This window comes from Temnothorax curvispinosus, unplaced genomic scaffold (genome assembly GCF_003070985.1).
Source record: "Temnothorax curvispinosus isolate PA1 unplaced genomic scaffold, ASM307098v1 QBEX01007285.1, whole genome shotgun sequence".
Classification (NCBI taxonomy): Eukaryota; Metazoa; Arthropoda; class Insecta; order Hymenoptera; family Formicidae; genus Temnothorax; species Temnothorax curvispinosus.
This window is the reverse complement of record NW_020217065.1, coordinates 500,028-512,873: the sequence shown is the minus strand read 5'-3', so window position 1 is coordinate 512,873 and position 12,846 is coordinate 500,028. Positions and strand designations below refer to the sequence as shown.

The 12,846-nt window shown below is 35.1% G+C and overlaps 4 protein-coding genes across 4 annotated transcripts in view; 1 reads left to right on the top strand and 3 right to left on the bottom strand.

Moving 5' to 3' along the window:
• LOC112456891 (tyramine receptor 1-like) overlaps positions 1-1,469 on the bottom strand; it is a 49,561-nt gene extending 48,092 nt beyond the window's left edge. Inside the window, exons 1-2 of the mRNA XM_025019683.1 lie at positions 1,300-1,469; positions 1,065-1,220 (exon numbers count right to left, since the gene is read on the bottom strand). The gene's annotated coding sequence lies outside the window, so the exon portion shown is untranslated. The remainder of the gene's footprint in view (positions 1-1,064; positions 1,221-1,299) is intronic.
• A 1,491-nt stretch (positions 1,470-2,960) lies between these two features.
• On the bottom strand, positions 2,961-5,883 carry LOC112456882 (flap endonuclease GEN). The gene is made up of 6 exons (XM_025019666.1): positions 5,624-5,883; positions 5,163-5,436; positions 4,820-5,082; positions 4,575-4,736; positions 4,332-4,497; positions 2,961-4,247 (listed from the first exon to the last, which is right to left on the bottom strand). The coding sequence occupies exons 1-6, from the start codon at positions 5,779-5,781 to the stop codon at positions 3,021-3,023; spliced, it is 2,250 nt and encodes a 749-aa protein (XP_024875434.1). The 5' UTR covers positions 5,782-5,883; the 3' UTR covers positions 2,961-3,020.
• Positions 5,884-6,221: 338 nt separating this feature from the next.
• Positions 6,222-8,405, top strand: LOC112456879 (ELMO domain-containing protein 2). Its single transcript, XM_025019660.1, has 2 exons — positions 6,222-6,355; positions 6,421-8,405. The coding sequence occupies exon 2, from the start codon at positions 6,549-6,551 to the stop codon at positions 7,485-7,487; it is 939 nt and encodes a 312-aa protein (XP_024875428.1). The 5' UTR covers positions 6,222-6,355; positions 6,421-6,548; the 3' UTR covers positions 7,488-8,405.
• Positions 8,406-9,013: 608 nt separating this feature from the next.
• LOC112456874 lies at positions 9,014-11,391 on the bottom strand. Its single transcript, XM_025019656.1, has 6 exons — positions 11,149-11,391; positions 10,503-10,688; positions 10,173-10,311; positions 9,917-10,078; positions 9,670-9,795; positions 9,014-9,575 (listed from the first exon to the last, which is right to left on the bottom strand). Exons 1-6 carry the CDS (start codon positions 11,270-11,272, stop codon positions 9,425-9,427), a joined length of 888 nt encoding a protein of 295 aa, XP_024875424.1. The 5' UTR covers positions 11,273-11,391; the 3' UTR covers positions 9,014-9,424.
• Between the last annotated feature and the right edge of the window lie 1,455 nt (positions 11,392-12,846).

The following is a 12,846-nucleotide window of genomic DNA, read 5'->3' as shown; positions in this document are numbered from 1 at the left end:
CAAGAACATTTTAAGATCAACTTTTTTAAAAATTGGAATTATATAATTTTATTTACTTGTTAATATAGTATTTTAAGACGCATACAATTATGCATCATTCAAGACCATTCAAAGTCAGTTAAAAGTCAGGGAAAAAATTTATTTTAACAAAAAGATCAAACGGGATGCCGCTTGGCTATGTGTAAAAGTGGCAGATTTGTAATTGTGGCGGTTTCGAATTCGATTCCTTAATTTATAGGATTTTTAAATTTATTTTAATTCACACAAACAAAGAGTAAAAGACTCTGACAGAAATTTCTGTGATTCTTTTAATTAGGAGTTGTGGCTAACAACCACTTCACGTGAAACATTTATTGTTGCAAATGTTCACAAAGAAGATCGAATCTTTAGAACAGGCCAAAACCCACCCAGGATTGTGGAGTCAACGTTGATGGATTGACAAAAAGATTGAACATTTTTTCATTATCATAAATATACAATGTTCTCGCAAGTATTCAAAATGGTAATCTCGAGCATCGATATATCAAAAGCGATTCCACATAAAAACTACTGAATCTCGAAGTTGATTCGTATGTATTGTAGAATTTGTTTTTCTTATAACAAATGAAAGAGAAAGATAGTTGAATATATTGAGACGGATTTGCAAGTTTAGTGAATATTATTGAATTTTGAATTTAACAGATTGTTTAAAGTTATGCACTGTAACATACATATATGCAAAGAAAATTGTTTTAGCATAATTTCTTTAAGTCAGAAAACTATGAATATAAAATTTGATGTAATTTTCAAGTATCAGTGCACAGCACATAAAACAATATCGTGTAATAAAAAAAATATTTCATTAAACGGTATTATCGGCAGTGCATACGTGTGGTACTTTTTTACTCAACACATTTGTTCCAACATAATTATACAAAATCTCTTTTAGCTGCAAATGCAATTTTAAAGCAAAATATAAAAGATTACATCGTTTTCATATATGTATGCAATTTATTTGTAATAAAATTATATTTTAGCAAGTATGTAGTTTTTATACATACATTATATGATAATAAATTACTTACGCATCTATTCCGGTTTTTTCTCAAATCCAATGTCGAAATAATGTGACATCTGTGTATATACCATATACCAGGCAAATTCTTTTTAGCACAACTGTCTCCAAACAAAGTTATACCGAGGAGAATATTATCACTCACTATTGATCCTCCAGAATCACCCTGTACCATATGAATAATGATATATAGCAAGTGTGAATAATAATAAATAATAATCGTTTAATTATGTTTTACATCTTACTTTGACAAGTGTCTGTGCCTCCCTCTTCGTATCCATAACATGTCATCCGAGAAGTCGATATGTAATTTCTGTCCTCATAATAGTTTTGGCATAGTTCTTCACTTATTCGCGGTATTGTTGCGCATTTCCAGATTTTTTGACAGTTTTGGCTCGACAACATCATCATGTATCTAATATATTTCATAAAAGTTTAAATTTTTAGAGACACGTAAATTACAAAGGAAATTTTTTAAAATGTACATACTTAAATGCCGATATCATTTTATACCAGAATACTTCATCGTTACCTCAGTCTCGCTAACCGCAGATCACCGCAGATAATTATCCCATTCCTTACTAACGTTTCTGTTTGGTGGCAATAAAATAAGGCCCAGTTTCACAAACGTCGGTAACTTCTAACCTTAGGTCACCTTAGTTAACTCACTCTTCGTCTCATTCTAACGTCCCCCTTAGAAAGAGACTGTTTGGGAATTGGGAATTGGGATTGCAAAGAAAACTCAAAAAGCTTTGTGCTATAACTTTACTCAGAGATGAGCGTTTACGCTACGCTCAACTCAACTCCACTCCCACTCGATTCCGATCCGACGTCGGCAACATCGCCGTCTTTCTCTCAAACATAAACAGATCGCGCGCGCAGAGCTTGCGCCATGGGCGCGTTCAGCAGACACAACTGTTGCACAATTGTTGTTCGTCTTATCAACACTCTGCGTTGATTGGTTGGTTCTAAAAGTAAGAACCAATCACGTTCGATTGCTACTGAGCGGCTTGGTCTGCTAAACGCGACTAAAATAAAAAATTTTCCGTTTCAAGAACGGCGTGAATAAAAAAACTCAGGCTCGTTTCGATTGTTTGAAAATTGAGGAATTTAATTTAGGGAAGTTATCTTCTTTATGCCCGAAAATATGGATTTCCGGCTCCGCAGGGAGCCGAAGTACCACAATTTAGGGGAGTTCGAGAGCTAGGCTGAGTTCGGAAACGTCATCAGAGTACACACGGGTATACTCCCTTCTCCTTCTAACTCGCTAAAGATAGAAAGAGAAGGGAGTATACTCTGGTGACGTTTCCGAACGCACCCCTACCACGTCCCTTGCGCCGGACACGTGATTGGTAAAATAGGTAAAAACGTGACGTGACCAAAAACTTTGCGTTTTTATGTTGCGTAATTGCTATCCTAATAAATTTTCTCCTTATAATTACGTTCCCTTTGTTCAAAGGAATAAAATTAAGATTAAAAAAAAAAACTGATTAAAAGATTCCGCGTGTATGTATGTACGCTACGCGTCAACGATCTGTCCTTTCCTGAGATAAGGGGGGAACATAGAAGCCTAGAGACGCTGTTGATTACTTCTATTAAAATCACTAGAACTTTGGTGTTTCCCCCCTTACCTCGGAAAACACCAAAGGAAAACTTTTGTAAAATATGGGAAAGAACTGAATATCGAAAATTTCTATAAGTCATAAGATATTTATTATAAAAAAAAATAAGAAATATAAGAAAATAGGTGGCATACCAACCTAAGATAATTAAATTTAAATATCAAATATAAAAAAAAATGTATAATATTAAAGTATCCTATCTGTATTGACTGGAGTACACATTATATATTTTAAAAACCAAAATTTAACATAGATATAATGCGAAATAGTTATTTTTATATATTTAAAAACTTTCTTCTTAAAAATTAAAAACTTTAATTAAAAAGTACATGCTTTATATAATATCACGTATCTAAACATATGGTTTCGTTTTCGGTTTGATCCATAATACTTTCAAAATCGTTATTAGTTTGGTCCATAATATTTTCAAAATCAAAGCTAAGTTTCTTTTTCATTTGATTGTGCGTCGATAAAAACCTTCGGTTTTGTTCTATCTGTATTCTTTGATTAATAGGAATATATGATTCATTAATATCGCCAAATTCATCATCAGAGTTACGTGGTTTCCGTTTTTCATCCTGTGTATGAACATAATCTTCTCTAGTGTATGTCACAGGTTCAAATTCATCAATTTTTGTACATCCTTGTATAACGTTTTCTGTAGACCGGCTAGTAGATTCTGTAGATTGGCAGTTTGTTATACTAAATTGGAAAGTTTGTTTGCCACATATATTTTCTATCACATGTGTTACATCTATATCATTATCTTCATTTTCGCTCATAAAGTCATCAGGAGAGAGATCATTAAACACCTTGTCATACGTGTTATTTTGCTTTGAATTTAACTTTTCTACCTCCAGAACTCTTTTAAATTGTGGCCCACGTTTCATTTGTTTTATGTTCATGATTGCAGCATCTTCAGGTACATCACTTATTTTTAACTCGTTCACTCTACTCGAAATATTTTCTCGCTTTGATCTTTTTGGTGTAATATTTGGTGTAATATTCATTTTTTCAAAGGACTCCTCTAAGGACATTGCATGGTTTCCAGATATAAATTCATCAATCTTCCTATTATTTTTTTCTATTTTCTTCTTTACTTTCTTTTGCTTTGATTTTGTAGTATCTCTTGTTTCAGTATCTTTATTATTATCAATTGTAACCTTTTTCCTCCGAGAGTTTGCAGGTTTTCTTTTCGTTTTTGCGTTCCTAGTATTTTCATATACCTCAACCAATTCTGGGTAACACTTTAGAACCAAGTCTTGTGGTTCAATACTTGTTAGTAAACTATCATCTACAGCATCATCATCACCATTCTCTCTTGTTTGCTCTTTATATTCATTTAGCATTTCAATTACAGTATGCTCTTTCTTCCATATAATTTCGTAACTGGCTATAGATTTAATATTACGTATCTTTTTTATATTGTCAGGAATAAATAAATCTGTCATGGAGAAACGTTCATCAGGTGTAAGATCTGGTAGATGTAAGAGCTGCCATCTAGTAGTTAATGTAAATATTTTTTCGAACGCATATTGTGGTTCCCAACAGAGATATTTGTTCATAAAGTCCTGATAAAATAGAAAGTTTAGACAGTTTGACAAAGTAATTTTTATAATTTTAACATATTATAGCACGTGTAGTAATAAACTTACAATAAATTGTTTGATTTGAGGTTGTTTCCATTTTATATCTAATTTAGTTGGAACTGAATCCTTTCTGATAAGAAATTCATCTATCAATTCTTGGTTTGGAAAATTTTCATCTTGGAGTGCCTTCTTTCTTAACGATACCTCATTTAATATCAATGCCCTCTTTTCCCTGTATACATAAAAAATTATAAATTATTATTCCTAAATATACGTAATACTTAAATCTTGTAATTATGTAATTTTTACCTGAAATCATCATTACATTTCCTAATAGTTCCACAATCAGCACAACCCGATTTTGTGTGCTTTTGCAATTTTCCTGGGTGACCACACGATGTACATAAATTTGGATTTAACAAATTTGACTCAGCTCTGTCCAAACTTCTGTCAGTTCTCCAATCTTGAATCCTGAAAAAAAAAGAGAAAAGAAAAATAGTTCACTTACAATCACAAAATTTGATAAATTCTATAAACATGCAATATACTCAAACCTTTGTAAGACATCCTTCTCTCTCACAGTCTTGAAAAATTTTAAAGCAGCTTCCTTTCCAACACCCTTTACTCCCTCATCATAGTCGCAGCCACATAGCAAAGCTAAAGCTATCATTTTACTTCGTCCTATGTTCAACGTCTTCTCTATTTTTTCCATACTGTACACGTCACAATGTCCATGGCTAATATTAAAGTTTCTGTACACTACTTTCGCCCCGTATAAGAAACAGTCACTGTCTTGGCTTATACATCCATCCACGAGCTAAAAGTACATCTTTTCTTTATCTAATTTGTCAAATTTGTTTATTAAAAAAAAAATTAGTATATGGTATATAGTTGTACCCCATCTTCATTTAAGTAAGCACACATAGCTTCCGCTTCACCCTCAGACTGTACACAAGCAATACCCATGCATCTTAACAATTCTTTGCACTCTTTTAGAACTCGATTAAACTGGGTTCTTCCACCTTTCTTAACGGTCTTCTCCTGAAATCCATTACGAACGTTGTTTCTTCTTGCAATAGTTTTATGTTTTATGATAGGTGCTTTTCCTTCTAATACAAATACTGGAAATATCTCATGCATAAGAAGGAACACCGTACGGAAGTACAAGTTCCTGCAACAAACAATTTGAATCGTATAAATATTGTAAATTATCAACAATATGTGCATTAAAAAAAAATGTATATGTCGATAGAGTATTATCCACTGTACTAATCCATTATTATTTTGCTCTAACGTTATTTAATTAAATATATTTTAACAAATAGAAATAAATGAAATCAAGAGAAGAGCAGATTTACTTGAGATACATCCTCGGTTGAGCCGCATTATCGGTGATCGTTTGGGTTTCCACGACCCATCCGCTTAAATCGATCGCGATGGTTTTTCCCTGCAGCTCGTACAGCGGCTTCCTCTCGCACAAAGGCGACAAAATATTCCACAGATCCTTGACGCCCATCTCGCGTCATTGCACTTATTTCAAATCAAATCCCCCAACGTTTACTTTCGTAATCACCTGTGAACGACAGCCATAAATTTTTACGATTAGGAAGATTCACACTGCGTCTGATATCCGTGTCCGACGCCCAACGGCCCAATAGGAAAGTTTGTTTTCTAGAAATTCCATCTAGTGACATTTTTGTCTCTAGACAGTAGATACCCTTATTGGATGTCGGACGACGTAACTACAAAGATCAAAAATGGACGCGAGCATGAAAATCCCAAATATTTATAATTGCAAGTGCTAAGTAAACAATTATACGCATATATCAGTTATAATTAATTCCATAAAATTTTTTCATTTTTTGTTTGATAAAGATAGAAAGCTTCTTTCATATATGTAGCATGTCAACGATCACGATATACGATTTAATACGAGTACCTATATAGGTGCAATACAGGCGGAAAGATATAAAGACACACATATATCGACGACAATCGACGTCAAGCGCATAATGCAATATTGATATAAATTACACTGCCTGTGCGGTTTATTCGGAGGGTGAAACGCTCGGGAGGAGGAGAGAAAGAAGGTAGCGACACATTGGCGAGGTTATTGGATTCTCTACCCTGTATTTGCATAACGTTATTTACACAGCGAGATGAAAACGAATCGTCGGGATGAGACGACGACCGGCCACGGTACAGGTTAACACGGCGGTGATACGGCGCTTTTAGAGTGACGCTTCTTGACAGACAATCGTCGCGATCCTCGTCCGGGCAGGCATGTTCAGGTACTTCTGGGCTCTGGTGTGCTGGTACTTCAGGCGCCTGATAAAATGGTTCTTGCGCCACACCACGCAGATGTGCGAGCTGCAGAGGATCTGCTACGGACAGCCGTCCGGGGCGCCGCGCGCTTTTGCCGTCGAGGAGACCCTCGGGCAGTCGCGCGACGCGAACATCAGGACCCTCGTCGCGTACCTCAACGACATCGCCGATCACCGTGGAATAACGACGAGAACCGAGCGTAAGATTCTCGAGGATGCCATCAGGACCGTGCTGGTGACCAAGAAGATCAATCCCACGGCGCATCCAGACTTCGCCAAGTCGTTCGGCAAGTGCGTGGAGCTGATCTGGGGCTACCGTCAGCTCTGCGTCGAGTGCGAGGAGCTCAGGAAGATGCCGTACAGCGCGGATAATCCGGAGCACGAGCAGAAGCTGCTGAAACTGTGGAACCTCCTGATGCCGTACGAGCCACTGGATGCGAGGGTGACCAAGCAGTGGCAGGAGATCGGCTTCCAGGGGGACGATCCCAAGACGGATTTTCGTGGGATGGGAATCCTGGGATTGGAGAATCTCGTTTATTTTGCTCAAGAATATCCTAGCATGGCCACGCACGTATTGTCCCATTCGAATCATCCGCGTTACGGATACGCATTCGCTATAGTCGGTATAAATCTCACGAGCATGGCTTTGAAATTGCTGAGGGACGGCAGCGCTAAGACTCATATATATAATTCCTCCAAGACCCTGCCGACGATTCGTGCCTTTCATCAGTTTTACTGTTATCTATTTTATGAATTTGACGGATTTTGGATCGAGTCCAAGCCTAGTAATATGATGGAATTCTCGTCGATACAAGAAAAGTTTGAAAACAGTATCAGAATGGCGTTAGCTAATACATCAACGGTTTTCAGGATAAATGTGGCGGTTGACAATATTTAATACGAAATACAAATTGCCTTTTTATTTGTAAGAAACAAGACCAAAATGGCTATATAAGGAATAAGTACAATTTTTAGACTAGCATATAGGAAACTTATTTTTTGTTGTATATTTTCACAATATTGGCTTTGTTGTGATATTTAAAATGGCATTTAAGTTAACAATTGACTTCTACGTTATAGATATCTTTGCTTTTTTTTTTAAGTAATATAATGTTAGTGGTATCTTGATGTAATATGTGTTTTATTATAGTTCCATTTAATAAATGGCTATACGTTCCTATACGTTTAGCTGTTTCCTTAATATGTATTTATACGTAAAGTATAACGCTTGTCACGTATGTGATGCGTTAAGTTGCTTAACGAAATTAGAGCTACTGTGTATAACATGTATTGATTTCAATAATTTTATCGGAGTAATTTTTAAATATTGTCAACAAAGCGAGAAAGAGAGCAAATCTACATTACACTAATGAAGTTTGAACTTCAGTCCCAAAAATAGATTTGCTATTGAATAATTTACGAGGTCATCAGGTCATCACAATATCGTGCCTCATGAATTTTATTCTTTAAATAATTCAAAGCATATTTAGAATATTATAAAACTTAAAGAAAAGATATTGAGCTTGACAAGTCATTGTATCACGGAAGAACAATGATGCTTTTAGAAAGTCACAACACTAGAATTTATTATATACGCGCAAATTACATAGGTAAGGTTTAGAATATCACTTTTAAGTAATTATGAAAGTAAATTGTCAGATGTGTTCGATATAGAATTGTTTTCAGTTTATACCGTTATTGCACATTAAAAGTGGCTTATACAAAAATTGGAATCTGAAGATTAGTTTTCAATTTTTAGCATCAAAGATATATTTCTGTAAAAAATTTATAACAAATATTCTTGTACAATTTGATTATATGTTTTTCTCTATCTTCTTTTTAATAAAACAATCTAAGGATTGCTCATAAAAATTTGTATATGAAAAAAGCAATAAAATCCAAAGTAACAGATATAATAATGTACAATGGACATAACGTAATATCATACAATTAATGGAATGTGGCCGACTTGACAATAAAAGTTTTTTTTTAACAAAACTAATATAGACTATGTTTACACGTCATCATTAATCGGGTTAACATCAGTAATTATAACTGCTGACATAAAATGTATAGTTAAATCGCTAGTTAAATCCGGTTTTATAATATCTATTACACCCGTTGACGAGAGAAATGTGTAAACATTGAGTTATGATTACATTGCCAACTTAAGATAAAATTGCAAAAATTTCAAAATTTCTTTGAGTAGAAATAAAATAACATTTCTTCGTGTAAACTAGCACGCGTTTCAGTTATAATTACAGATGTTACTAAACCCGATTAATAGTGACGTGTAAACGTAGTCTAAATCCGCTTAAAGCTTAATTTTTAAATAAATTTAATGATATCGCTTTGCCTTTCTTAAATTTGCTGCTGTTATAGACATTGTCTCTGTACATTACATACTATATAACTTTTTGGATATATTTCTAGTAAAAAAATATATTTTTTGTGAATCAATGCAAATATTTGTGTACATTAGATTATTATGCAGAAAAACACATTTATCTTCTCTTAATCTTCAAGATAATTTCAATTATTATAAATATATTCTTAATTTTATATCATTGCACGTATACTAAATGTTGTAATTATACTTTCGCGCGATGAGATAATCGAATTTCTCAATTATTTCATCAAATTTGCAATTTAATAAATATTTTTAAAATATTTTTGAAAAAGACAGATTTATAAAAATATTATAAAACTTAAAATTATACTTTTCACATATGTGCAATAACTTAATGTACAATCAAAAATTATTTTCAGCACTAGACAATAGTCCGTACAGAGAAACATTCGTAATATATTTTTGGCAGATCAAATGCAATAGATTTAGTCTTCTTTTTCCTCTGGAGTTTCATCCGATTGCATACATTTAATAGCTGCTAGAACAATAACTAGTACCCCAATGCAAATGCTAGTTAGCTTGAGTATCCACGGATTTTCGTAGAGAAAGTTTAGAATTATTTTTGTGTATTCATCACTGGAAAACAATATGATACATTAATATATGTACAAACTAACAAATAAGTTAAAACAATAAATTTTTAAGTAACTAAACGGATCTTTAAACTTACAAGAAGCTTGGAAGTGGAGGTACTTCCTCTGGTCTTATATCTTTGTACCATTCTTTAGCAAATGCTATTAAGGAAGCAATATCGTACGTCGTCGAATCGTACCGATACATTTTGCCATGCCTAAATCTGTACAAGTAAAATGCATTAATCTATGTCACCTTTTCAATTTGTGCTTATCCCACAATGCATTTATATAATATAAATATCGTTCAAGATATCAAACATTAATTTATATCTATATGCTTACAGCATAAATTGTGGAGTATTATAAACATTAAATCTCCTGGCTGTGGAAACCCCAGTTGTGGCTTTATTAACAAGTGCTACATTTAATCTGTGTTTAAGTTTGGCACCGACCGTTTCCCACTTTGCCATCATGCGCAAGCATTGTACACAGTCCGTGCTGTAACTGACATTATAAACCGTGATTAGAATGTACTGCCGTTAGTTATAAAATAAATTAAATAATTTCTATAGATGTAGACATAAGGCCCGAGACTTACAACATAACGAACCAATCGCCAGTCGTGGCACCGCTGCTTGCTTGAGTTAAATGCTCAAATGTGTCGTCCGTAAGTTCCTTTACCGTGGGTGCTTTATTGTCCGTAAACGTATTTATTATGTCCTCGTCCTCCAAAGGTCCTGTGGGAGAAGATGCAACATAAAAATCTATAGTGCAACTGCATATTTACGAGCACAGAAATAAGAGAATATACGTAGCGACATATCATAAATGTATACGGGATAATAAAGCATGTACTATCACAGAGCGCAATTAAATGATTAAAAAAATCCAATTGTAATCCAAGTGTAATTTCTTGTTAAATCCGTACCGTCGTATAACAAGGGAATCCCATGTCGGAAAAACAGTAGAACAGGTTCTCTAGCATTGCTATATAATTGAAGTAATTGACTATCAACAGTCTTAACAACCCATGCGGACATGGCATCGACGAGATCCTCCCGCAAGTGAGCCAGCTTTCTTTCATACGTATTGCAGTCTTCACAGTCATTGGTCGCTGCAAATAAAAGTATCGCCATTAGTAATTGTAAGATTTTGTAATATTAAAGGCAAATCACAAAATTGTTATCATGTATTCACAGTTAGAAGGAGGATCGTAGCGTTTTGCGGCTTACATAATATTTTAATAAAATATAACTGATTGGCAAAATTGCGTGCCTTTTCGAGAGATCAACTATAGCAAACATTTTCTGTCAGGATCATTAGCCGAAGGGAAAATTACGAACTGCAACATTCCTGAGGGATAAGATCATGGAGCCTTATGTCAACTCCAATTTGCAACATAAGAATATAACAATCGGGAAGTAATTCAAGTAATACATAAATAAAATAAAAATGACATATAATTAGTATCTCGCCGAGCAATATTTTCCTCTTTTCGCCTGAAAAGCCGCTTGAGAACGACAACAAAGCAGAAAACAAAGGAGGGGGGAGAAAAAAGAAAGAAACAAACTTACTAAATAGAACGATCACGTATTTTTCGACTTTCATGAGATTCAGGAGTTCCTCGTCGTGCACCCGCTCGAGGTGCGCGGCGTGCGCGCCGGATAGGATGCATATCGCAATTAGGAGCACTAACATCGTTAGCTCGTGTGTGGAGCACGACGGTTTACGTATTTACGTAGAGACGAGACACGTTCACGCCACGCCGGCGAACTCGTGGTGCCGTGGCCGGCGCCTACGCTGCTGGCGTATAGGCCTATACGCCGCCTACGGTCGTAAAAACAAACGAGAGGGATTCCGGCAAAGAGGGACAGAGGGAGCGTCGATCCGTCGGTCAGAGTTCCTCTATCGGTCACGTGATACCCGCCGGCGGCCATATTGCGGATCCGATTGAAGAGAGTTGGGGACGTTGCCGCCAAATGTGTCTCGGATGGAAACCGGTGACCGACGGCGACGTGGTAAGCCTCTTATTATCGAATATATGTATAAAAGCGATGTATAATAATCTCACGATACAATTTTCGACTTTACTCTATTTCACAACTTTTATCTCATTTACAAGATGTTTCTGAACGACGTTTTTATCAGCTTTGCGTTGCGTCACAAATCTGTAAGTACGGTATATAATTAACGAACGTAGGTATGTGGTAAAGTGCGATACGAAAAATCGCCCTGTAGACGATATTTGTTGCCAATAAAACATGTCCCGTGTACGCGTCATTCTTTAGTTAACGAAAAGGTAGGGATAGTCACACATAACGACAGAATTATTTTCACGTTCGTATCGTGGTCGTAACAAATCGGTGGCGAGATACGGTTATTTATATCGGGGGGAAAAATAAAATGAAAAAATAACAAATATATATACCGTAGCGGCAGATTGAAGAGATTAATAAAATTGGAAATAGAGGTTTCGTTGGGCGCGAGCGGCGTATAACGTTTTGTATGCTGATGAATCAATAGTCCGCTGAACTTTGGCATGGGGAGAGAAAAAAGGGCGCCGCGCCAATGATATGTAGTCGATAGATTTTGATAACCATCTCTCGTGCAGAGTCCTATGGACCGTCCGAGAAGAGAGGGGGAGGGAGATGTAAAAATCAAAACAAATGTTTGCTACAGCACTAACAGCACCGAGAATCTTATACGGTTGACTCATTTAATATTAGTTTCGCAATTTTTAATATTACCTCGTTTAATTCATGGATATGTACATATATATCTGCGGCATATTCGATTTTAATAAAAAAAATCGCATTTCTGTTGTTATCCCCCCTGTGTTCCATGTATGAATAATAACTATGAAAAAAAAGCAGTAGGTATAGCAGGATATTGATGGATATTTTCATATTTCTTTGGCAAACCTTTGGAGCGAATTCTTTACATCGTATAGTGAATAAAAAAATTGATAAAGCTATGTCCGAAAATGTGTCAGAAGTTGTCATTTAAAGATTAGATTCAATAACAAAATTTTTAACTGATCAATATCAAGTTGTAATTCACAAGAAATGTTCAAAGTGTCCTACATCTGGTTGAATGTACACATCGAACTCACTATACACGATTCAGCGACAAGAGACATTTTATATATATAAAATTATTCCATATTATACTTAAAATTTGAGGAACGTAATTGATAAATACGTTCATTTACGTAATTTTCAACTTGGAATATTGACGAAATAATTCAAATTGCAGGCTGTTCATCTCGGCGC